This window comes from Brachionichthys hirsutus, chromosome 12 (genome assembly GCF_040956055.1).
Source record: "Brachionichthys hirsutus isolate HB-005 chromosome 12, CSIRO-AGI_Bhir_v1, whole genome shotgun sequence".
NCBI classification, from domain to species: domain Eukaryota; kingdom Metazoa; phylum Chordata; class Actinopteri; order Lophiiformes; family Brachionichthyidae; genus Brachionichthys; species Brachionichthys hirsutus.
Window position 1 is genome coordinate 7,821,420 of NC_090908.1, and position 18,065 is coordinate 7,839,484.

General features: G+C 46.8%; 2 protein-coding genes across 2 annotated transcripts; both read right to left on the bottom strand.

Moving 5' to 3' along the window:
* Positions 1 to 745: 745 nt before the first annotated feature.
* Positions 746 to 6,730, bottom strand: pfkla (phosphofructokinase, liver a). Its single transcript, XM_068746125.1, has 22 exons — positions 6,646 to 6,730; positions 6,040 to 6,113; positions 5,867 to 5,944; positions 5,402 to 5,591; positions 4,851 to 5,016; positions 4,583 to 4,627; positions 4,383 to 4,491; positions 4,170 to 4,265; positions 3,906 to 3,998; positions 3,688 to 3,813; positions 3,536 to 3,600; positions 3,362 to 3,425; positions 3,121 to 3,267; positions 2,974 to 3,044; positions 2,674 to 2,761; positions 2,413 to 2,565; positions 1,923 to 2,087; positions 1,779 to 1,840; positions 1,358 to 1,469; positions 1,176 to 1,275; positions 987 to 1,092; positions 746 to 906 (listed from the first exon to the last, which is right to left on the bottom strand). Exons 1-22 carry the CDS (start codon positions 6,728 to 6,730, stop codon positions 759 to 761), a joined length of 2,343 nt encoding a protein of 780 aa, XP_068602226.1. The 3' UTR covers positions 746 to 758.
* Positions 6,731 to 10,302: 3,572 nt separating this feature from the next.
* map3k13 (mitogen-activated protein kinase kinase kinase 13) lies at positions 10,303 to 16,145 on the bottom strand. Its single transcript, XM_068746124.1, has 13 exons — positions 15,509 to 16,145; positions 15,013 to 15,196; positions 14,667 to 14,858; positions 13,548 to 13,706; positions 13,224 to 13,382; positions 12,950 to 13,058; positions 12,666 to 12,775; positions 12,386 to 12,502; positions 12,028 to 12,171; positions 11,146 to 11,839; positions 10,985 to 11,055; positions 10,574 to 10,865; positions 10,303 to 10,404 (listed from the first exon to the last, which is right to left on the bottom strand). The coding sequence occupies exons 1-13, from the start codon at positions 16,143 to 16,145 to the stop codon at positions 10,303 to 10,305; spliced, it is 2,970 nt and encodes a 989-aa protein (XP_068602225.1).
* Between the last annotated feature and the right edge of the window lie 1,920 nt (positions 16,146 to 18,065).

Genomic DNA, 18,065 nt, shown 5'->3' on the forward strand with positions numbered 1-18,065 from the left:
AATACAAAGACAAATACTTAATGGTTCAGTTTAACACCAGTATAAAACTTAGGTAAAAAGTCAAGTTGGCCATGAAGGACTTTTTTTGTACAATTTATCTTGTTCTGTTATTATATACAAGTTTAAATTCAGTTTAAAGTCACTAGTTCAGCAATACAATAAACACTCTTACCACTCTCAAAGGTGAAATATTGATACAGTCCGAGTATGAAAATAAAACGATGCATATATATTTCTTTATTGTGAATGCAGCAGTGAAATGTATTCCAGTGTAATAAACTGCATATTGGTATTTTGTGAGTGTTATTCATTAAATGAGAACTTTCTCAGTTCTATACAGTCTACAAATAAAATAAATGAACATATCATTGGTCCCATCAGTCACATTCTGACATTAAATATATACGAAGAGCAACTCACATCAACCATTGGAGCACATTCGTGTAAATTATCGAGAGACATCCAAAGAGTCAGCAGTATTTTCTTTTTTTTTTTGTGAACATTAATCTTATTTCAATGTGGCTATAAACACTTCTTTAACCTCACAAGATTGTTTTTGTTATTATACATTTTATAAAGAAAGAAAGAAAGCCATCATGTACAATCTACTCAAATAAAACATTCAGTAGTAAATTTGATTTATGGTGTTTTTTTTTTACCTTTTGAGAGGTGGATGAGCAACGTGATTTTTACTAAGTGCCTTTCCAGTTAAAGGAAAGTCTGCGCAGGAATCAAGGATGAACGGCCATTTGGAGATTTCAGATCCCAGAGTCGATACTTATGGAACGTCGAGTCACATGCTCAATCTCTCCCGGAACATATTCACAGAAGCTGGTTTGGTACTTGGCCAGCATTTTTAGCATTGGCCGAAGCATGAACCACCATTGGACTTTGGGCATCCGATGCCTGAAAGGAATAATTCACATATTATGATTGATTAATGACAAATTAATTTCAGAAAAAAGAAAAGACGTGAATTTGCTCACTCAAAATCAGTGACAGCCTTCAGTTCGGCAACGGGCATAAATGAGACGACCTTCCTCCTGAGGCCGAGCACACAGGCTGTATCTGCCGAGTTGGTGAACACGCGGCCTGATGGGAAAAGAGGCGCAGTCAGCAAACTGCTCTCATTCATGGGAACTAATTGATCACCTTTGCCTTTTATGGTACACCACCTTGTCTGAAGTTTTCCGTTAATCTCTCTGATATCCACTGGACGGCCCTCACACCCATCTTTGTCCCAAAATTTCTATCGAAGGGAGACGGCGCCCCGCCCTGGACCACAAACAAAAGCAGAGTAGGAATAGGTTGCATGTTATTCTGTGACGGATCTCAGTCTTGTTCGGTGGCACAGTACCTGCTGAAGGTGTCCCAACACATTGACTCTGCAGTCAAAGATGCCCTTCCCCTCTGAAGAATACAGCTTGTGGATGAAATCTGTGGTGTAGTTTTCATGGCATTTTTCATTCCTGTCAGAGTAAACAATAAAACAAGGGAAACAGCAATGGCTCTAATGGTTATTTAATACAGAATTTAAATGTGCTGCAGAGCTAGTGAAATAGCATGAGCATCTTGTTCTAAATGGAATACGGAACAATAACAGTCATGAAATGTCTGCTAATAAAACATTCACTGGTTTGATGCACTAAATTCGTGTTTCAAAAGATCACGATGGAAGTACCAACCGCACTGAGACACAGTTGAACTTGCCTTTTTCAGATACAGAGAGTTTTCTTCATGAGCTTCTGCATCAAAGACCCCATAACAATCTGTCCTACCTCAAGACGAGACCCCTCTGGATGTCCTTCTTCATCTTTTCAGTTAAGTGCTCCACATTGGTCTGTCAAAAGGCCAAGACAAAAGTCACTGTAAGGTTAACAAAAAAAAAGGGTTAGGGTTAGGGCATGTTTTATTCATCTTACCTTCAAGTCCTGGATGTTGAAGGGGTCTTCAAAGATGTAGGCTGCGTCAGCCCCCACGGCTATGCCGGTGCTGGTCGCTAGATAGCCACAGAATCCGCCCATCGTCTCCACCACAAACACCCGTCTCTTCGTCCCAGAGGCAGACTGCTTGATCCTGTCACAACCCTGATGAGGAAAAGGAAAATAGAGCAAAACCAAAAATAAAAAAGCATTCCTCTAAAAGTAGAGACAACTTTAAATAATACTTACATTTATTGTACTGTATACAGTATGGGGTGTATTATGTCCCTTTTGATAAGGAGTGGGGGGGGGGGGGGGGTGTGACATAAAGCGCTTCCCGTCTCCATCTCCTCCCTCTCCAAATTTAAAGAAATGAACGCTCTACATTTAGATGTTTGAGTTCAAAGATATCCAATATAATAATTTCTGGCTTGGTTGGTCTTTCAAGTTAATCCTGGAACTTCAAGCTTCCACGTCTGCTCTGCATTACCTCCATGGCAGAGTTCACAGCCGTGTCTGCTCCCAGGCTGAAGTCGGTTCCAGGGACGTTGTTGCTGATGGTAGCAGGGATCACACACATGGGGATGCAGAGCTCGTCGTAGCAGCCGCGGGCTTCAAACAGCTGCAGGACTCCTTCGTATCCCTTTGAAAGCAACGTCAAGACGAAGGTTGAAAACCCCTTTGATGCCAGATTGACACGAAGGGACGTGTAATTCAGTTTGCGCTCTTTAAAAAGGGGCCGATGCTCTACCTCAAAGCCTCCGATTACAAGCAGAGCTGAGATGCTGAACTTGGTGATGTTTTCCACAATCTTTTTCATGTGCTCTCTTGGGAGAGTTCTGAAAGAGAAAACCAAAATTAGAAATCACTTGAGGGGTTGTTGTTTTTTTTAAATTCAAGACTTTAAACGACATCCTTGAATTTAAAAGTTGCTTTTTGGGGAATATAAATGTCAGAAATAGCAGAAAACATATATGTTCCAATGACTGTAGTCTCTCCTGCACCATGTTAGGCCATGTCACCCATTAGTCCCCAAACCGAGAGGACCCACCGTTTAGTCCCGAGCAGCGAGCCCCCTTGGCCAGTCCATCCCGCCACATTATGCCACTGCATCTCAACGATCTGCAGAAGAACAGCAGTCAGCGTCACCAACATCCTCTCGGTCTCTACAAGTAGCTTGTTAAAGTAAAGTCCTCACCGCTCCTTTGGCGAGTCCCTCAAAGCCGTCGTGGACGCCGTAGACCTTGTGTCCGAGACTGAGCGCCAACCTCAGAGCAGACCTCACTGCAGCGTTCATCCCTGCAGCTGGAGCTCCCACGTTTAGAATGGCCAAAGAGAAATTGGTCTGCGAGAGAATATAAGGCAGATATACATAAAAAAATAAAAGTGCTGTTGAGTTGAGTCTGATGATGTACGGGCGTGTGTAGATGATGGTTCACCCGAGTCTGGGCCGGCTTCTGGAAGGCAAGAAGCTTATAGATGTTCCAGTTATTCTGAAAACTCCTGGGAAAAAAAGTTTTTTTTTAGTTGCACTGAAAATATATCAAAATATGAATTGATGAATCTTGTGCACAATCAAGGCGATCCTTTACAGTACGGAGTTGAACTCTCACCCCCCACGCAGTTGGACAGCTTCATCAAAGCGCCTCTCATTCATGGCCTTCTGCACCAGCTTCGTCTGCAAATGATGGCACAGTCTCAAAAAACATGTGACACCCATCCCACTGTTCACGGAGCATTGTCCATTAAAAGCAGCGCAGCTCACCATCTCCACACACTCCACCAGGGGCAGGCGGACGGCGTGGTTACCCGACAAGCCGATGACGCAAGCCGGGGTGTCAGGAGAGGCCTCCATCAGAGCTATCACCGCCTCCACGCTCAGCTTCGTGCTCTGAAGTCCACACGTGTGTGTGTGTGTGTGTAAAAGCACAAAGACCCACTGATGGTAAACACGGCACAAGGACAGAATGCTGCCCAACTCACCAGTATCCTGTCGAACGCCGATGGCGTTCCTCCTCGCTGTACGTGACCGAGTACAGTCAGTCTGGTATCGTAGCCCAGCTTGTTTACCACCAGCTGCAAACGGGACACAAACCCACGCGGGCGTATTGTTGGGATTGCCGTTTCGCAGGCACATGAACACATGAACTCTGAAACGGCGAAGTTCGATCCTTCCTTCGCTGCAGACGTCTGAACGCCGATCTCTTTCCGTCAGCCCGAGCGGCGCCTTGACATCGTTAAACTTACGTCCTTTATGTATGTTGAGGAGATGGGCTTGCCGTTCGTGTCGATGGCTCCTTCGGCGACAATAATAATATTGAGTCTCGACCCCTTTGTGCGGCTCTAGAGGTAAATAGATGCAAAAAAACAACAACAAATCAAGTGAAGGCATTCTTTATAGAGAAGCAATTCAGCTTATTTCAGTCCCGACATGCTAACGCAGCGTCCCGAATGACTCACCAGCTCTAGACGCTCACACATACGGTCCTCCCAGCCCTCCTTCGGGGGCGACTCTGGAATCAAGAGCCAATCGGCCCCGGAAGCCAAGGCTGACACCAAGGCGAGGTATCTAGAGCACGAGCACACGTCAGTAGCCGAAAGCGTGGCTTCACTAGCGTCAGTAGATAAAGGTGGCATGGCAGGGTGAGCGCGGAACTCACCCACAGTGCCGCCCCATGACCTCGAGAACAAAGGTGCGCTGATGGCTGTAAGGAGATGCAGTGATTTCATGCAAACAAGCTAATCAGCATTTGCTAGCAGATGTGTGAGCATTCAAACAGGGAACACGCTGGAACGATCCGAGTTGCAGGAGAACAAGTCCAGACACGATGAGGAGTGAAATCATGAGAAACGGCCGTGAGCAGGGGAGCTGGCGTTTAATAATGAACACATGAATCGACCTGTGTGAATCGCTTTGATGAATCTGACCTTTGGGCGGTGGTCATGATGGCATCGATTATCTCCATGATGCGGTGCAGAGCCGAGTCGGCGCCGATTGTCATGTCCGTGCCACAGAAGTCGTTGTCAATGGAGCCGACGAGGCCCACGATGTTCAGGTGGTCGTGCCGTTTGGCCAGAGCGTCCGTAATCCTTCCTGAAGAGGCGAAAGCAGTAGTGTTATTACTCGGTTATAACACATACCAAACCCAATGAAACTGCAACAGAACAAGCACGAGAATAAGTCACAATTCAGAATGTTACTTCCAACATTTGGATTTATTCCACGAATCAATGTCAACACGCGTGCTACATTTTTCAATCCATGCCCGCCTGACTTCCCCGATCACTGCTTTGATGACGATGTATAATCCCACCCATGCATTGACGGTTTATGATTACAATGGTGGAAGCCTAGTTATTGAGCTAATAACAGTGCAGATTACAGATTACAGATTACAACGGGGAGGCTCCGTACAAATAATACTATACGACTACATGATCAGAGGTCAAATGTGAGGTACAGCGACAAATATAATTACCTTTCGCTACGAGTTCATCCAGCAGGCCTGTCCACTCGCTGCGGAAGACGTTGGCGCCGGTGAGGCTGCCGTCTCCGCCGCACACACACAGGTTGGCGATGCCTTTCTTCACCAGGTTGTAGGCGGCGGCGAGCCTGCCCTCGCGAGTTGTGAAGACCTTGCATCGGGCGGTGCCGATCACAGTCCCACCCTTCAGTCGAATCAAAGTCAAAACACCGAATCACGACAAAGCGGGACCCCCGACGAGGTGAAAGGTCCCGACTGATTAACAAAGAAGGCGTCGTAAGATTATTTATACGTTGGTTGCATAGATTTAACGCAAAAAAGAACAGTACTTTTTGAATTGTGTATTTTTCTGCTTCTTTAATTAATACATGCGGCGCAACCCTTACTGGTTCTTAAAACCCGTGCTTGTTGAATCTGGAATAAATAATATAATATCTCCATAATACTATTTTAACTCACCAGCTGGATAATGTTGGTGACGCTGTGCCAGTGGGCCAGCTTGATGTTGTCCCCCCCGTCCACCAGGCCTTGGTAGCCCTACAAACATTTCCCCACTTGCATATTAATGACACGAACAAAAAGAAAGAACTCATTTTTTAATAGTGGCATATCAGCACAAACAGCTTGTTTACCTCATAGATTAGATACACATTAGCCCCCACATAGATGCCCATCCTGGTCACAGCCCGGACTGCAGCATTCATCCCTGGGTTGAGCACAGTGACACAAAAAAGATCAGGAATGGATCCTCCATGAGGTAACAAAACCGGGTATGACGTCATTATCTCATTCTGGACGAAGGCGCCCCCCCCCCTCTGGAGACAGACTCTAGAAAAATACGGGCAATGCTCCGTTTACTGTAGTTTTTAACACTTTTAAAGGAGGAGATGCCCTTCAGGGTCGCGTCTGACAAATAAAAGAATAAATAAATAATTTGTTTAATCAAATAAATAAATAAAAATCTGTCTGGTGTCAGAAAACTTTCAATTTCCAAGTTAATCGAAGCATATGAAACATTTAAATAGGTAAATATGTTTACTTTCCGACACAGCTGTCCATGCAGACGTCATTACTTTCAGCGGAGCCATGACCTTTGACCCCCCCCCCCCCCGCAGCTGACATTGTTGTTTAGCGTCTGTGACAGCCATTATTTCCTGCCTGTGTTGACATTTATTGCAGAAACCATGAATCTAACCATCTCCTCGGGGCGCGGCCCCCGGTCGGCTGACTGGAGTCACCTTGCGCGTCCCCGCCGCTCGTCAGCACGGCGATGGCTCGACCAGCGCCCGTCATCTTCAGCTTCTCCAAGTCCATCGAACACATTTTGTTTACCCGCTGAGTAAACGACAACAGCACCGCCCGAAAAGAGAAGGCAAGTCCGCTGCGCCGACTGTCCGGCCGACGCGGGTGAGTCGGGTCAATCCGCGGGAGTCCACTTCCTCGTTTTCAGCCGTAAAAGCGTGACAGCCATAAAATCCGGAGAAGGGCTGTGCCCTAAACGCCCCTTCGGTGGGACTCCGCCCCTTCGGTGGAACTCCGCCCCTTCGCTCACGTTTAGCGTTTGGTTTTAAGCCGCTGACCGCCCGACGCACGTTACGTCAGCACATTTAATATTAGCCCCGCCCGTTCGGCGTGCCCTGAAGTGTAAAGCGGTAAAAAGTTTTCCAACGACACGTTTGTAACACTAATACAATAAAAACACACTTTTGTCATGTTTAGAAAATAAATAAAAATATGCATTTACACAAGAACTATTAAAATGCAAATCAACACAAAGACCCCAAGCTGCCCTTAAAATAATATAATCTGAAATAAGATTTTGAATTACACTTATTCTTGATTGTTCGTGCTGTTTATATTCTCAGTGTCAAGCAGTTTACACATGCGATTGGAGACGTCATACATAAATAAATGTATTGTACTGTATTGAGTCACAAAGAAGACAGACTATACTGCGTGTCGGGTACAGTACATCAGCATTTATTCCATGCGGTCCTTTGCTCTGGTTTTATTCTCCCAGATACCCATTGCACTGTATAATGCAGGAAACAGACAGGAATGGTTGATCGTAATGCCATTCGACAGGGAACGGAGTTGGAAACGGAAGTACCAAAGAAACGAGTCGATACACGGGACGAGGCAACAATGATGTCCACAGTTAGAGACAATTTCTCAGATTCCAGAGTGAGTAACTGACGCAGATTAAAATGAGACGGAGGGATCTCTGCACATGTCGATAAATCGGCATCACACATGCCCGCGGGCTTAACGTCTCATTTATCCTGCTGTTACAATCCTGACTGGATTTTTGTTGCACTTCAAGAGATTACTTATAGCCCATGTCAATATTTAAAGCTTTGGGAATACCTTTTTCCTAATTACTTAGGTTAATGCTGCTAAAGCAATAAAGCTAAATCTGCATCTGCAATGACGATCTAAGTGATGAATGTTCAGCATCCAATGATTAACAATGCCGTTGTTCTACCATACAAATACTGTCCTCTTCCCAAACCAATTCATTGTGCTTTAAATAATACTTCTGGGAGAAATCACATTTTATTAAAGCTGCCTGAAATTAAAAAGAACACACCCCCTTTCTATTCATCCATAATAAATTATTTAAATCATGTAGGCCAGCTACAAAGGAACACCCCCCCCCCCCCAAAGAATCAACATTACTTCATACTTCACAGGATATATGCCAGAAAGACAATGTTATGAAGTTTAATCAGATGACCCAGTTTTTACAGTACACTAGGCTATTTCACGTGAGTAAACAGAGAAAAGGGTTGAATGAGGCTTAAGGAAGGGCAGCAGCTCCTTTAAGTGTACTTAAGTGTACATTAAGTGTACATTAAGCAACGTCTGGCTTAAAAGCAAGACGTTGTTTGCCCATTCGTAGCGTTTTAGATTCACCTACTGCTACCTGGTTCTTGTGACTCACACCCTCCGGCGGAGTAATACTGATCTAACACAGATGTTCTGCTCATTTTCAACCAGCCGGCTGGACATCAACCGAAGCGTGACGCTCTGTGTGCTACCCTGAAGAGAAAGGGCAAACATTACATTTAGACATGGAAGGAACTAACACTGTGATATAGAAAACCAAGAGCAGCTTAATTACTCTGTGGCCTTGATCCTGGCTTTTCTTCCTCACTGAGAAACTCAGCTGTCCTCAAACATCTGAGATGACACACTGACATCATTATAATTAAATTCATACCTGGCTGGATCATTTTCAGCTCCGAAGTCCTTAAAGTGAATGACAAACATTTCTATTTTTTTTTTCCACAGATACAGTATCCCTCTATAAAAGGCAAAACTTTAATATTGCTGGGATTCGAGTTTTTTTTTTATGTGATTGGGAAACATCAGTTTTACTGCACTACACAGAAAAGAATGGGATCAGGACGGTCTACGTGCCGCCAGGAAAAGAATAGCAATTGTCGCCATCTAGTGGCTCGTGATTATATTGCTCCTGCTGTCAATCCACAACGTAAAAACCTGAGCGTAAATATATGGGAAGGCAGGTTAACAAAATAAGGGTCAGATTAATAACCTGTTTGCTCTCCTCTAGCCTCCAGTCACTCCAGTGTCTAGCCAGCTAGACGGCCTGGATCCTGAGCAAGCATTCCCACCTGAGTGCTAAACTGTCGTTTTATTCACGACAGCATAATCAAACAAACTCTGGGCATCGGTTCTTATTTTACAGTCTAGATTACCCTCCTAGAAAATGTTAAATGGGAGAAGCTCCACCAACTAATAATAATAAAAAATAAAAAATGGGATACTGCACCTGGATTACAGCTAGAAGGCTCTACAACGTCACATAACTATAATGTCTGTCATAGCAACTGTGGACTGAACATCAAGGCTAATTAATATCCCTGCATGGTTCATAATATGTGCCGCTCAGAGAGGACTGCTATATACAATAATTGGTCCAATTCAGTTTCTCACAATCCTCCAACAATCCTGAGATGAGACTTGAAACTGATGACTAACGATCGCTCATATACCCACTCATACATTAATGATCCCTCAACAGATGTCTTGACATCTGACCGACGATGACAATGATGCTGGCATGTCTTGCAGAAGGGCGAGCCGGAGAGACTCTCTCTTTTTTTTAAAGTATAATCTTTTCCTTATATGTCAGCAGGGTTGAGATTTTCTTTCGCCTCTTGTTCGCTTCATGCGGTCTTCACACAGCATTTGCAAGCTGCGCAGACATGCTAGGACAGCAGGCATGGAATCCTGATGACTGAGGGGGGGGGGTCTTAAGGAGGGAAGGTTGTTCATGCTGGTGTTCGCAGGGTTTCATGAGATCCCAGTGGGGTTGGCCGTTGGGGGGGGGGGGGGGTCTGTAAACTCATGATAAAGAAGGTTGGTCTTAACTTCGCTGAGAAGGAATCCTCGTTAGTTGCGGTTTAAACATTAAGATGCTGAAATCAACTCCGAGCCACCTGAGAGACTAGCAATAGCAGATATAAGACACGCCAGCCGTTGACTCGTCATACTTGTGTCTGTATCGATGCACACTCGCTTCCTTTTGAGTTTCAACATGTTTTTTGTTTTTTTTCTCCACTTGGCTCAGAGAATACACAGAGATTCTGACGCTTCCTTCAACTCTCAGACAAAAAAATAAAGTATGAATGTTTACTATCTGCTGTACATGATCTCAAAAGGGAATCCTTTGGGTTGCATGGGTTGCCTGGATGCTGCGCTAAAGATGAGCGACGGACGGGATGGGGGGCTCTGGGGGGGGGGGGGGGGTTTGCTATCGGGAGCTTCCTTTACAATGTCGTCCTCTTATTGCTGTGTTTCCCGTACGGGCGGCGCGGGACGCGATGGAACTCCGGGCAAAGAACAGGCCCAAGCCCCGGGGGTGGGTTTCACCATGAAGAAGGACCCCCGACTTTGTCGTTTCTAATGGTGACATCAGAACACTCCGCTTCTGATGAATCGCAGTCCGAGTCCCCAAACTGCAGAGGATTCTGGGAGGAAAAATAAGAGCCATACGTGGAGAGAAAATCAGCACAAATGCATTTTAAGGACAGCTCTTTGACAATGTCGACTTTATGTTTAGCTTAATTATTGTAGTGGTTGAAAATAAATGCACAACTATTATATTACACTGAATATCCATAACGGCTGCGCGCTGACCTCATAGCTGTGTTCGTCGGAGCACAGCTTCCCCAGCGAGATCTGGGTCTTCACCCTGCGGACGGCGCACTCCTTGTCGGAGAGGCCGTCGGACTGGGTGGAGATGTCGATGGGGATGTCTGGCGTGTGGGACAGCAGCTCATCCAGGTGCTCCTCCTGACTGGCGCTCAGCCTCTCCGCCGGCCCGCTGTTGGAATGGTCGCTGGTGTTTCCTTCCTCTCCGTCGGACGCCGACGGGTTCTCCGAGCTGAAGGTGGAGTAAGACTGGAAGCTGCTCATGCAGCGGTGAGGTCTGCGAGGAAGCATTTCGTTCAGGGATTTGCGGATGTGTCAAGGTAACAATGCGGCATCATTTCGCGGCGAACGCTGCGCCACATGATGCACGAGCGCAACAGGACAGGTGGTACACACCTTTGTCTCCGTGGAAACTCCACTTCGCTATCAACCTCCCCCTCTTCTTCTTCAGATGACTCATCAGCACCCTGTAGGTGTAGGAGAAGAACTTCATGCAGCTTCCGTAACACAAAAACACAACACAGAGTCCCGGGTCCGAGGCGACCAGCGGCGCTCACCTTTGTCGGAGGCCTGAGAACGCGGGGCGGCGCGGTGGGACCGTGTTCCCGTGGCTCAGAATTCTTTGTTCCCTCGCCGTTCGACGCTGGACCCTCACGGGCTGGGGCTCCTTCCTGGGCGTTGAGCAGCGAGTGGTGGTTGGATGCAGGGCGCGCCTCCTGACAGCGGGGGCAGCCGGGGAAGGGGTGAGCTTGGCAGCAGGTACACAAAGAACCAGCCGCAGCGCCCTGGACTGCGTTGGAGCTGGTGGTTGAAGCTCGCCGCCGCGTGTCCGCATCCACAGCAGCGGGAATGAGGTCGGGGCCGGAGCCAGACACGTGGCGCTGCAGGTGGTCCGTCTGAGGACTGCGGAGAGCAGCGGCGGGGCCAAAGTAGCGCAGGTTATTGGCACAGTTGACAACGGCCTGCTCGCGGCCCTTCAAAGGGAGGAAGGGCTCCTCGGTCGTCGGGCGGTGGCGACCGGGGGCGTGCTGCTCGCGAAGAGGCCGGGCGTCTTCTAGCGACCAGGCAACAGGCTTCAGCACGCCAGGGAACTCGCCGTGACTTCCTTTACTGTTGGCGCGGCGGTGGCGCGGCTTGCTTCGGTACCGGGCTTTGCCTGGAGGCGTGGACACTTTCGGGCTGGCAGACAGCGGCGACGGGGAGGGGAGAGGGTCAACACCTGGAATCCCATCAGAGCGAAGCAAGTCCGGCCTGGAAGACACGTTGAAAAAAAAAAGAAATTGCTTAACTCTGAGAGTCCAATATATTCTCAGGAGGAATAGATGATTATAATTCATATTAATCACATCTACAGGAGCAAAAACTGAAATAAATAAGTCTGAGTTGTGGAATTATGGTCCCTCCTCCTACTAGACGTGTAGTTTGATGTGCTTTCCCACCTTTTAGCGGGGGGCAGGCCTGGTTTGTGAGCCATGCTTCCTTTCTTCTTGATGAGTTTTTCTACAGCATTAGATCTGACAATGGGTCTGACCGGGTGACGCTTGTAGGTCCCGGGATATTTCTTCTCCACTGCCTGCTCTCTCCTGCGGGGATAGCTGGATTAGTTTGGGTTCATAGGAATAAACAGCAGCTTTCCTTTTTGTTCTGCTCGCTGGATAGACAGTCAGCATTTGCAGCCATTGGAATAATGTAATTACTTGAAAGGCTTTTCTATTATTTTCTTATTATTATTTAATGAAAACAGTCCTATTCCAAATGGAATAAGTATCCCGACAGCTAAACTGTCTGGTTTCTTACTTCATGAGGTCCTTCTCTCGGCCCTCCAGCTGCAGCATGATAGCGCTGAGCTCCATGTAGAGGTTGTTGGCTCTCTCCAGCTTCCTTTCATAGTGTTCCCGAATATCCAGAGCGTGCCTGAAAACAAACGCGTGCTTCAATGGAAAACAGTCTCAATGCCGCAAAAAAAACAACCGTATCAACACAAAATGTGATTCAAAGCAGTCTCATCATCATCCATGTAAACAGCAGCAACGAAGGTGCAGCAGCATCTCACACACGTTCTCCCAGTCATGCATACCGGAGTTCATCCCGTCTGCGTCGGATCAGCTCTTCATCCAGCCTGTGGATGCAAGTGCCTTCGCTTTTGATCTTCTCGAAATGTTTCTTCACTTCCTCCCTCCATTCTGACTGTAATGCAGACAAAGGCGAAAGGCTGACAATCCATTTGCGGACACGAACGCCACCATGTAACTTAAAATCAGCTTCGTGCCTCACAGAGTAAGAATATAAAGTCAGGAAAAGATGTTTATAGAATCCTTTTAAGGAAGTGAGGGTCGCGTTTTTTGTGATTATATCTCCAACCTGAGACTTGAAATACGTCTCCTGAGGAGCTCCGAGGACGTCAGCGGAGGCAATGTCCAGGTGCAGGAGGATCTGACGAAAGGAAGGCCTATTCCGTGGCTTGCCTTGCCTGGAATCAGCCAAAGATGAGGGAAAGAGGACATATGATAAAAGAGAAAAGTCAGATACCAGGAGGGGGAGGGACCCGGAGGATGTATTCATTCAGATTTAAAAACTAAGTCCTCTTTTTTCAACCTCAGCAAACTACTAAACAAATGCTGTGATCCACACCCACCATGCTTGTTTCATCAGGATCTTGAAGCCATCTGGGCAGGTGGAGGGGACAGGAAGGTGAAGACTGTTGCTGCCGACGCCCCAAATGATGGCAGAGGAATCCACATCTTTATAGGGAATTTCTCCAGTCAGCAGTTCCCATAGCACAACTCCAAACGACCTTCAACACAGAAGCAGAGAGATTCAGAGTCAAATCCAGGAGCATCAGAGGATTTAACATTTTGGCTACGCATTGAGCAGCATAAACTCTGAAAGTCTGAGCATTCACTGCATATTATTTCTCTCTTTCAAACACTGTATTATTTTATATCTTTGTCCTACTCACCAGATGTCTACTTTTTCAGACACAGGCTCATTTCTTATCACTTCTGGGGCCATCCAGGCCACCGTACCAGCAAATGACATCTTTGTACTTTTATCACTGAGCTCTTTAGATGTTCCAAAGTCCGATATTTTCACAGTGTCATTGTGAGTGACCAAAACACTAAAACAGACACAAACAAGAACACACAGACTCATTAGTGAGGTTGGACTCTGACTGAGAGGAACATTTTATACTATATATATATAAATAAAATCAAAAAAATACTGTATATGTATATTAGAGTAAACGGGAATCCAATATGTACAACATGTGTACTTATAGTTGATACATGTATGAACTACACAGTAATATTAATAGTAGAGTTATTACAATGTTTACTTTCATATCAAATCTGAGCAATCAGACTACCATTAATCAGACTACCATTAATCAGACTACCATTAATCAGACTAACATTAATCAGACTAACAGGGCGAAACTATTCAGGTTCGTCCTGTAAAGATTCCGTAGATTCAAAGCAGTATGAATTGCTTTTGTAGGATTTCAATCTAAACCTAAAGACTTGTTTTTTACTGGAGCATTTTTCTGCAGCTGAGTAAGACTGACCTTTCCAGGGCTTTTCGCCTGCTATCATTCTGCTGACTAATATGGAGTTTGGCACTGCAGCAGCAAGATGATATTGATGAGATAAACAGGGCTGCAGTGTGCATATCGTGAGAAAGAACAACTTGGTTGAGACGCTATGTCTTCTTATGAATAGGCAACGCCCCCCCCCCCCCCCCCCCTCCTCTGTGAAAATGGCCATCTAGTTATTGTCCAACCTTTTAGGAGCTGAAAGGTTGAACTGCTGTTGCTGCAAAAAAAAAAAAAAAATCCACGAGGCTGTCGAGCTTTTTTCCTGCGATTGCAAATCAGTTGCTACATAAGAGTAACAGGACAATAAAATGTACAGTACTTTGCAGAAGAATATCAATATAATATCAACTCTATGTTCAAATAAATTAGGCGTACTTTGGGTCCTTCTCAAAGTATTTTGAGGCTTAAAAAAAAAGTTTCAACTGTTTCAAATCTGAAGAGATTGTATTGTTGCTTTAAACATAAGGAAAAGAGGAAACTTACTTGGGAGATTTGAGATCTCTGTGGATGATCTTGTGCAGGTGCAGGTAGTTCATGCCACTGGCGATGCCCGACGCCCAGTCCACCAGCATCCTGGGGGTCACTTTCCTCCCAGCCCTCAACACCTCGTACAGCTGGCCTTGGGCACAGTACTCCATGATGATGCAGTAACACGGTGCCTGAGTGCATACACCCCTACGTAGGACAAAACACAGCAAACGCATGTAGAGAGCAGCGGCAACGGTCAGTGGCAAGCCCAATGCTTGTCCACCATTTTATACAGCATCAGATGCCCAACAGGTGAAAACAACAAGGCAGCAGCAGCTAAACAAATCGCTTTTTGACTTACTTGAAGCTAATGATATTGGGGTGCTTGAGTTTCCGGAGGTGTTTGATGTCCGTCTCTTTCTGCTCACGGACCTTCTTGATGGCTACTTCTTCCGAGCGGAACTTGCCCAAGAAGACGGCTCCTTGTGCGCCGCTGCCCAGCCACTGCAACTCGGAGATCTCCTCAAAGGGAACCTCCCACATGTCTGCAAAACGTAAGCAAACGCTATTTCTATGTTTCTGAAGCGCATGGGATAAAAACAGAGCAGCTATGATGCTGAAATTAGACCGTAGCTGAGAAACCATAAAACGCAGCCTAGTCCAGTCTGACCTGCAGAGAGGGGGGCGGGGGGGGGGGGGGGGTCTACCTTTACCATGACCGCGATTAAAGCTGACAACTGTGCAGCTGTTGAATTACTGTATTAGCAGACACACAACGGGAAACGAGTTCCTCTTAAGAGAGAGGAACGTTTCTATTAAACCCTGCACCACGCAGAGAAAAGAAACCCACAGGTCACCTTGCTGTTGCAGCTTGTATTCTGTCGAGTACGTCTTCCCTATGATGTTCCACACAGGCCGAAGACACCCAAACAGCCCTTCTAGGAAGCCTCCAGTCCCAGGCCCCGCTCGGTGGAAGTGCATCTTGATGTCATCGGGGTGATGGGAATGGCCCTGTCTCCCCTCCCCGCTGTGGTGCATGGGACAGTCCCCTTCTCCCACCTGCTCCTCCATCCCACTCCCACCGCCATGCTCACAGGAAGCCGGCGATCCGGCTTCCTCGTGGTCCTGCTCTTGCAGTTGAAGCACACTGTTTTCGAAGTGCCCGCCCTCGCTCCTCGTCGAGTCCACGCTCAGCGCTGTGCTCGGACTGGTGCCCCCCAGCGCAGATTCCTCCTCCTGGCCAGGCGTCTTCAGTGTCTGCAAGGGAACCGGCAGGTGCATCGGCGGAGCGAGGTCGGTGATAATCTGTGGAGGTAAACTGGACGGAGGGGCCTGAGGAGGCTGCGATTGGGAGTTGGGTGAGTTTGATTTCTTCATGGCCTCCCCAACCACGGTGAGTTTGAGCTCCTCTTTCAGCTTTCCTACCAATAGACTGGGGCAGGAAGTCCAGGAGAGCACCTCAGGGGAGCTACCCATGGTGTCGCGCATGTGCATGGGCAACCCTGCGACGATGAGGAGGGCACGTCCTAACACGCCGATTCAGCTGAATAATGAAAGTCACCTGCAGGATGGGAAGGTCAGACACAGAACAGAGGGGGGGGGGAGTTACCTGGATATCAGGAAGCCACTGGCAAATGAAATGCAGATTATAAACAATAAATAAACAACGGAGTTAAATCCGTTTGGATGATTGTCGACGCCTCTGATCCAACGGAAACACGATCACAGCTGCGACCATCGGGTTCTGTCACACCAGTAAAGGCACATTCCTCCCATAGAGTTTACGTTAATGACGGTTACTTTTTAAATATGGAGTGCAAACACTGCCGGGGGGCAGAGGACAGTAAAGATCAGACGCTGCAGAGTAGATACTAATAATGTGGTTCGGAGAAATTTCTGGGCAGAATTTGGATTTAACCGACAAACACACACACAAACACACACAAACACACACACACACACACACACACACAATCTGGGGCTTTACAATGTTCTCTATGACAGTACAGTGGGGATTAAAACCCGTGCTGTGTATTAGGACCGCTGAGAGTGAAGCATCTGGCACACGCAACCCATTGTCACTGTTTAACTAGCAAAGCAGCGCCGCACACAACGCAGGCCTGTAGCTAGCAGCACAGCAAACAAACTATTCAACCAGTCCCTGAATGACGAGGAGAAAACGGTTTCGGTCGCGTTACACAAGACACTGCTGAACCTGGGTCAGGTAGATTAAATAAAGACTAAACAACTCATAACGTCTGTCAGTATCTGTAGCAGTAAGATTAGAATTGATTTGTTTTTCCGTAAAACCCTGATTAAAAGATCAAAGCTAACAGCATGTTGATCACAAATGTAGTGTCTCTACTCAAAGAGGAGCAAATACTGAATTTGTTGGGATATGAATGAATGAGATGGACAGAGGAGGAGGAGGAGACAGGGAGAAAACAGCAAGGTGGATTATTTCTGACATGGATTAATACACATAGCAAAAGGAGAAAAATACAAGCACGACCAAAACGCACAATCTTGCATGTCTTTGACGTGTGAGTCAACTTTCCTGAAAACATACGGAACAGTTTTTAAGTCTGGGTCAAATGAATGTTTACAGGTAGACAGACGGACTGATGGACGCAGCAATGACTTGATGCAGGCGTGTCAGTGAGCACTCCACCACCGGGCAAAGTCACACTGGGTGCGGCAACTGTTACGACTGCGCTTCCAGATAATCACACGGCCTTTTATCAATCTCGGGGAAACATAATTTGGGAAATCCAATCAAGCCTGAGAGGGCAGGAGAACGAGGAGGGGCATAGACAGGGGGGCAACAGTGGGCGGAGTCCGGAACAGAAGGTCAACGTCCGGATTTGAGGGAGGAGACGGAGAGGAGGAAACGGCGAGCTGACATTTCCTGAGTGGGAGACGGCGGTCGTAACGTTCAATCGAAGCACGCTTTGTTGCCACCGGTAGGAACGAGCGAGTCTTCCTCCCAGCAGGGGGCAAAGTACAATAAAGCTCTGCTCCTCTGGTGCAGTTATCTAAGCTGCTGGAAGGCAACGACACTGAAAATGGACTCCGGGCTCCGGCCTGTGAGTTTAAGTATGAGCCACGAAACAATCTACAACAGAATGAAGAACACAAGAAAATGGATGGATGGAAAAATGTGGACGGAAAGGAAAGATTTGAGTCTTGGCAGCATTGAAATGTGGAGCTTCTCCCTTTAGGTGGTCCAAGCCTGCCGTGCTCAGATGCCACATTCATACTTGTGTGAATGCACGGACTGCCGGGGGGGGGGGGGGGGGGGGGGTAACATGAGAGCTGTGAGAGTGTGGCGGTTGCCAGAAGCTCATCTATAATGCAGGCTTGTCTCTAAGAAGGTTGCTGAGAGTGCAGGGGAAGGGGAGAACGCTCTCTCAG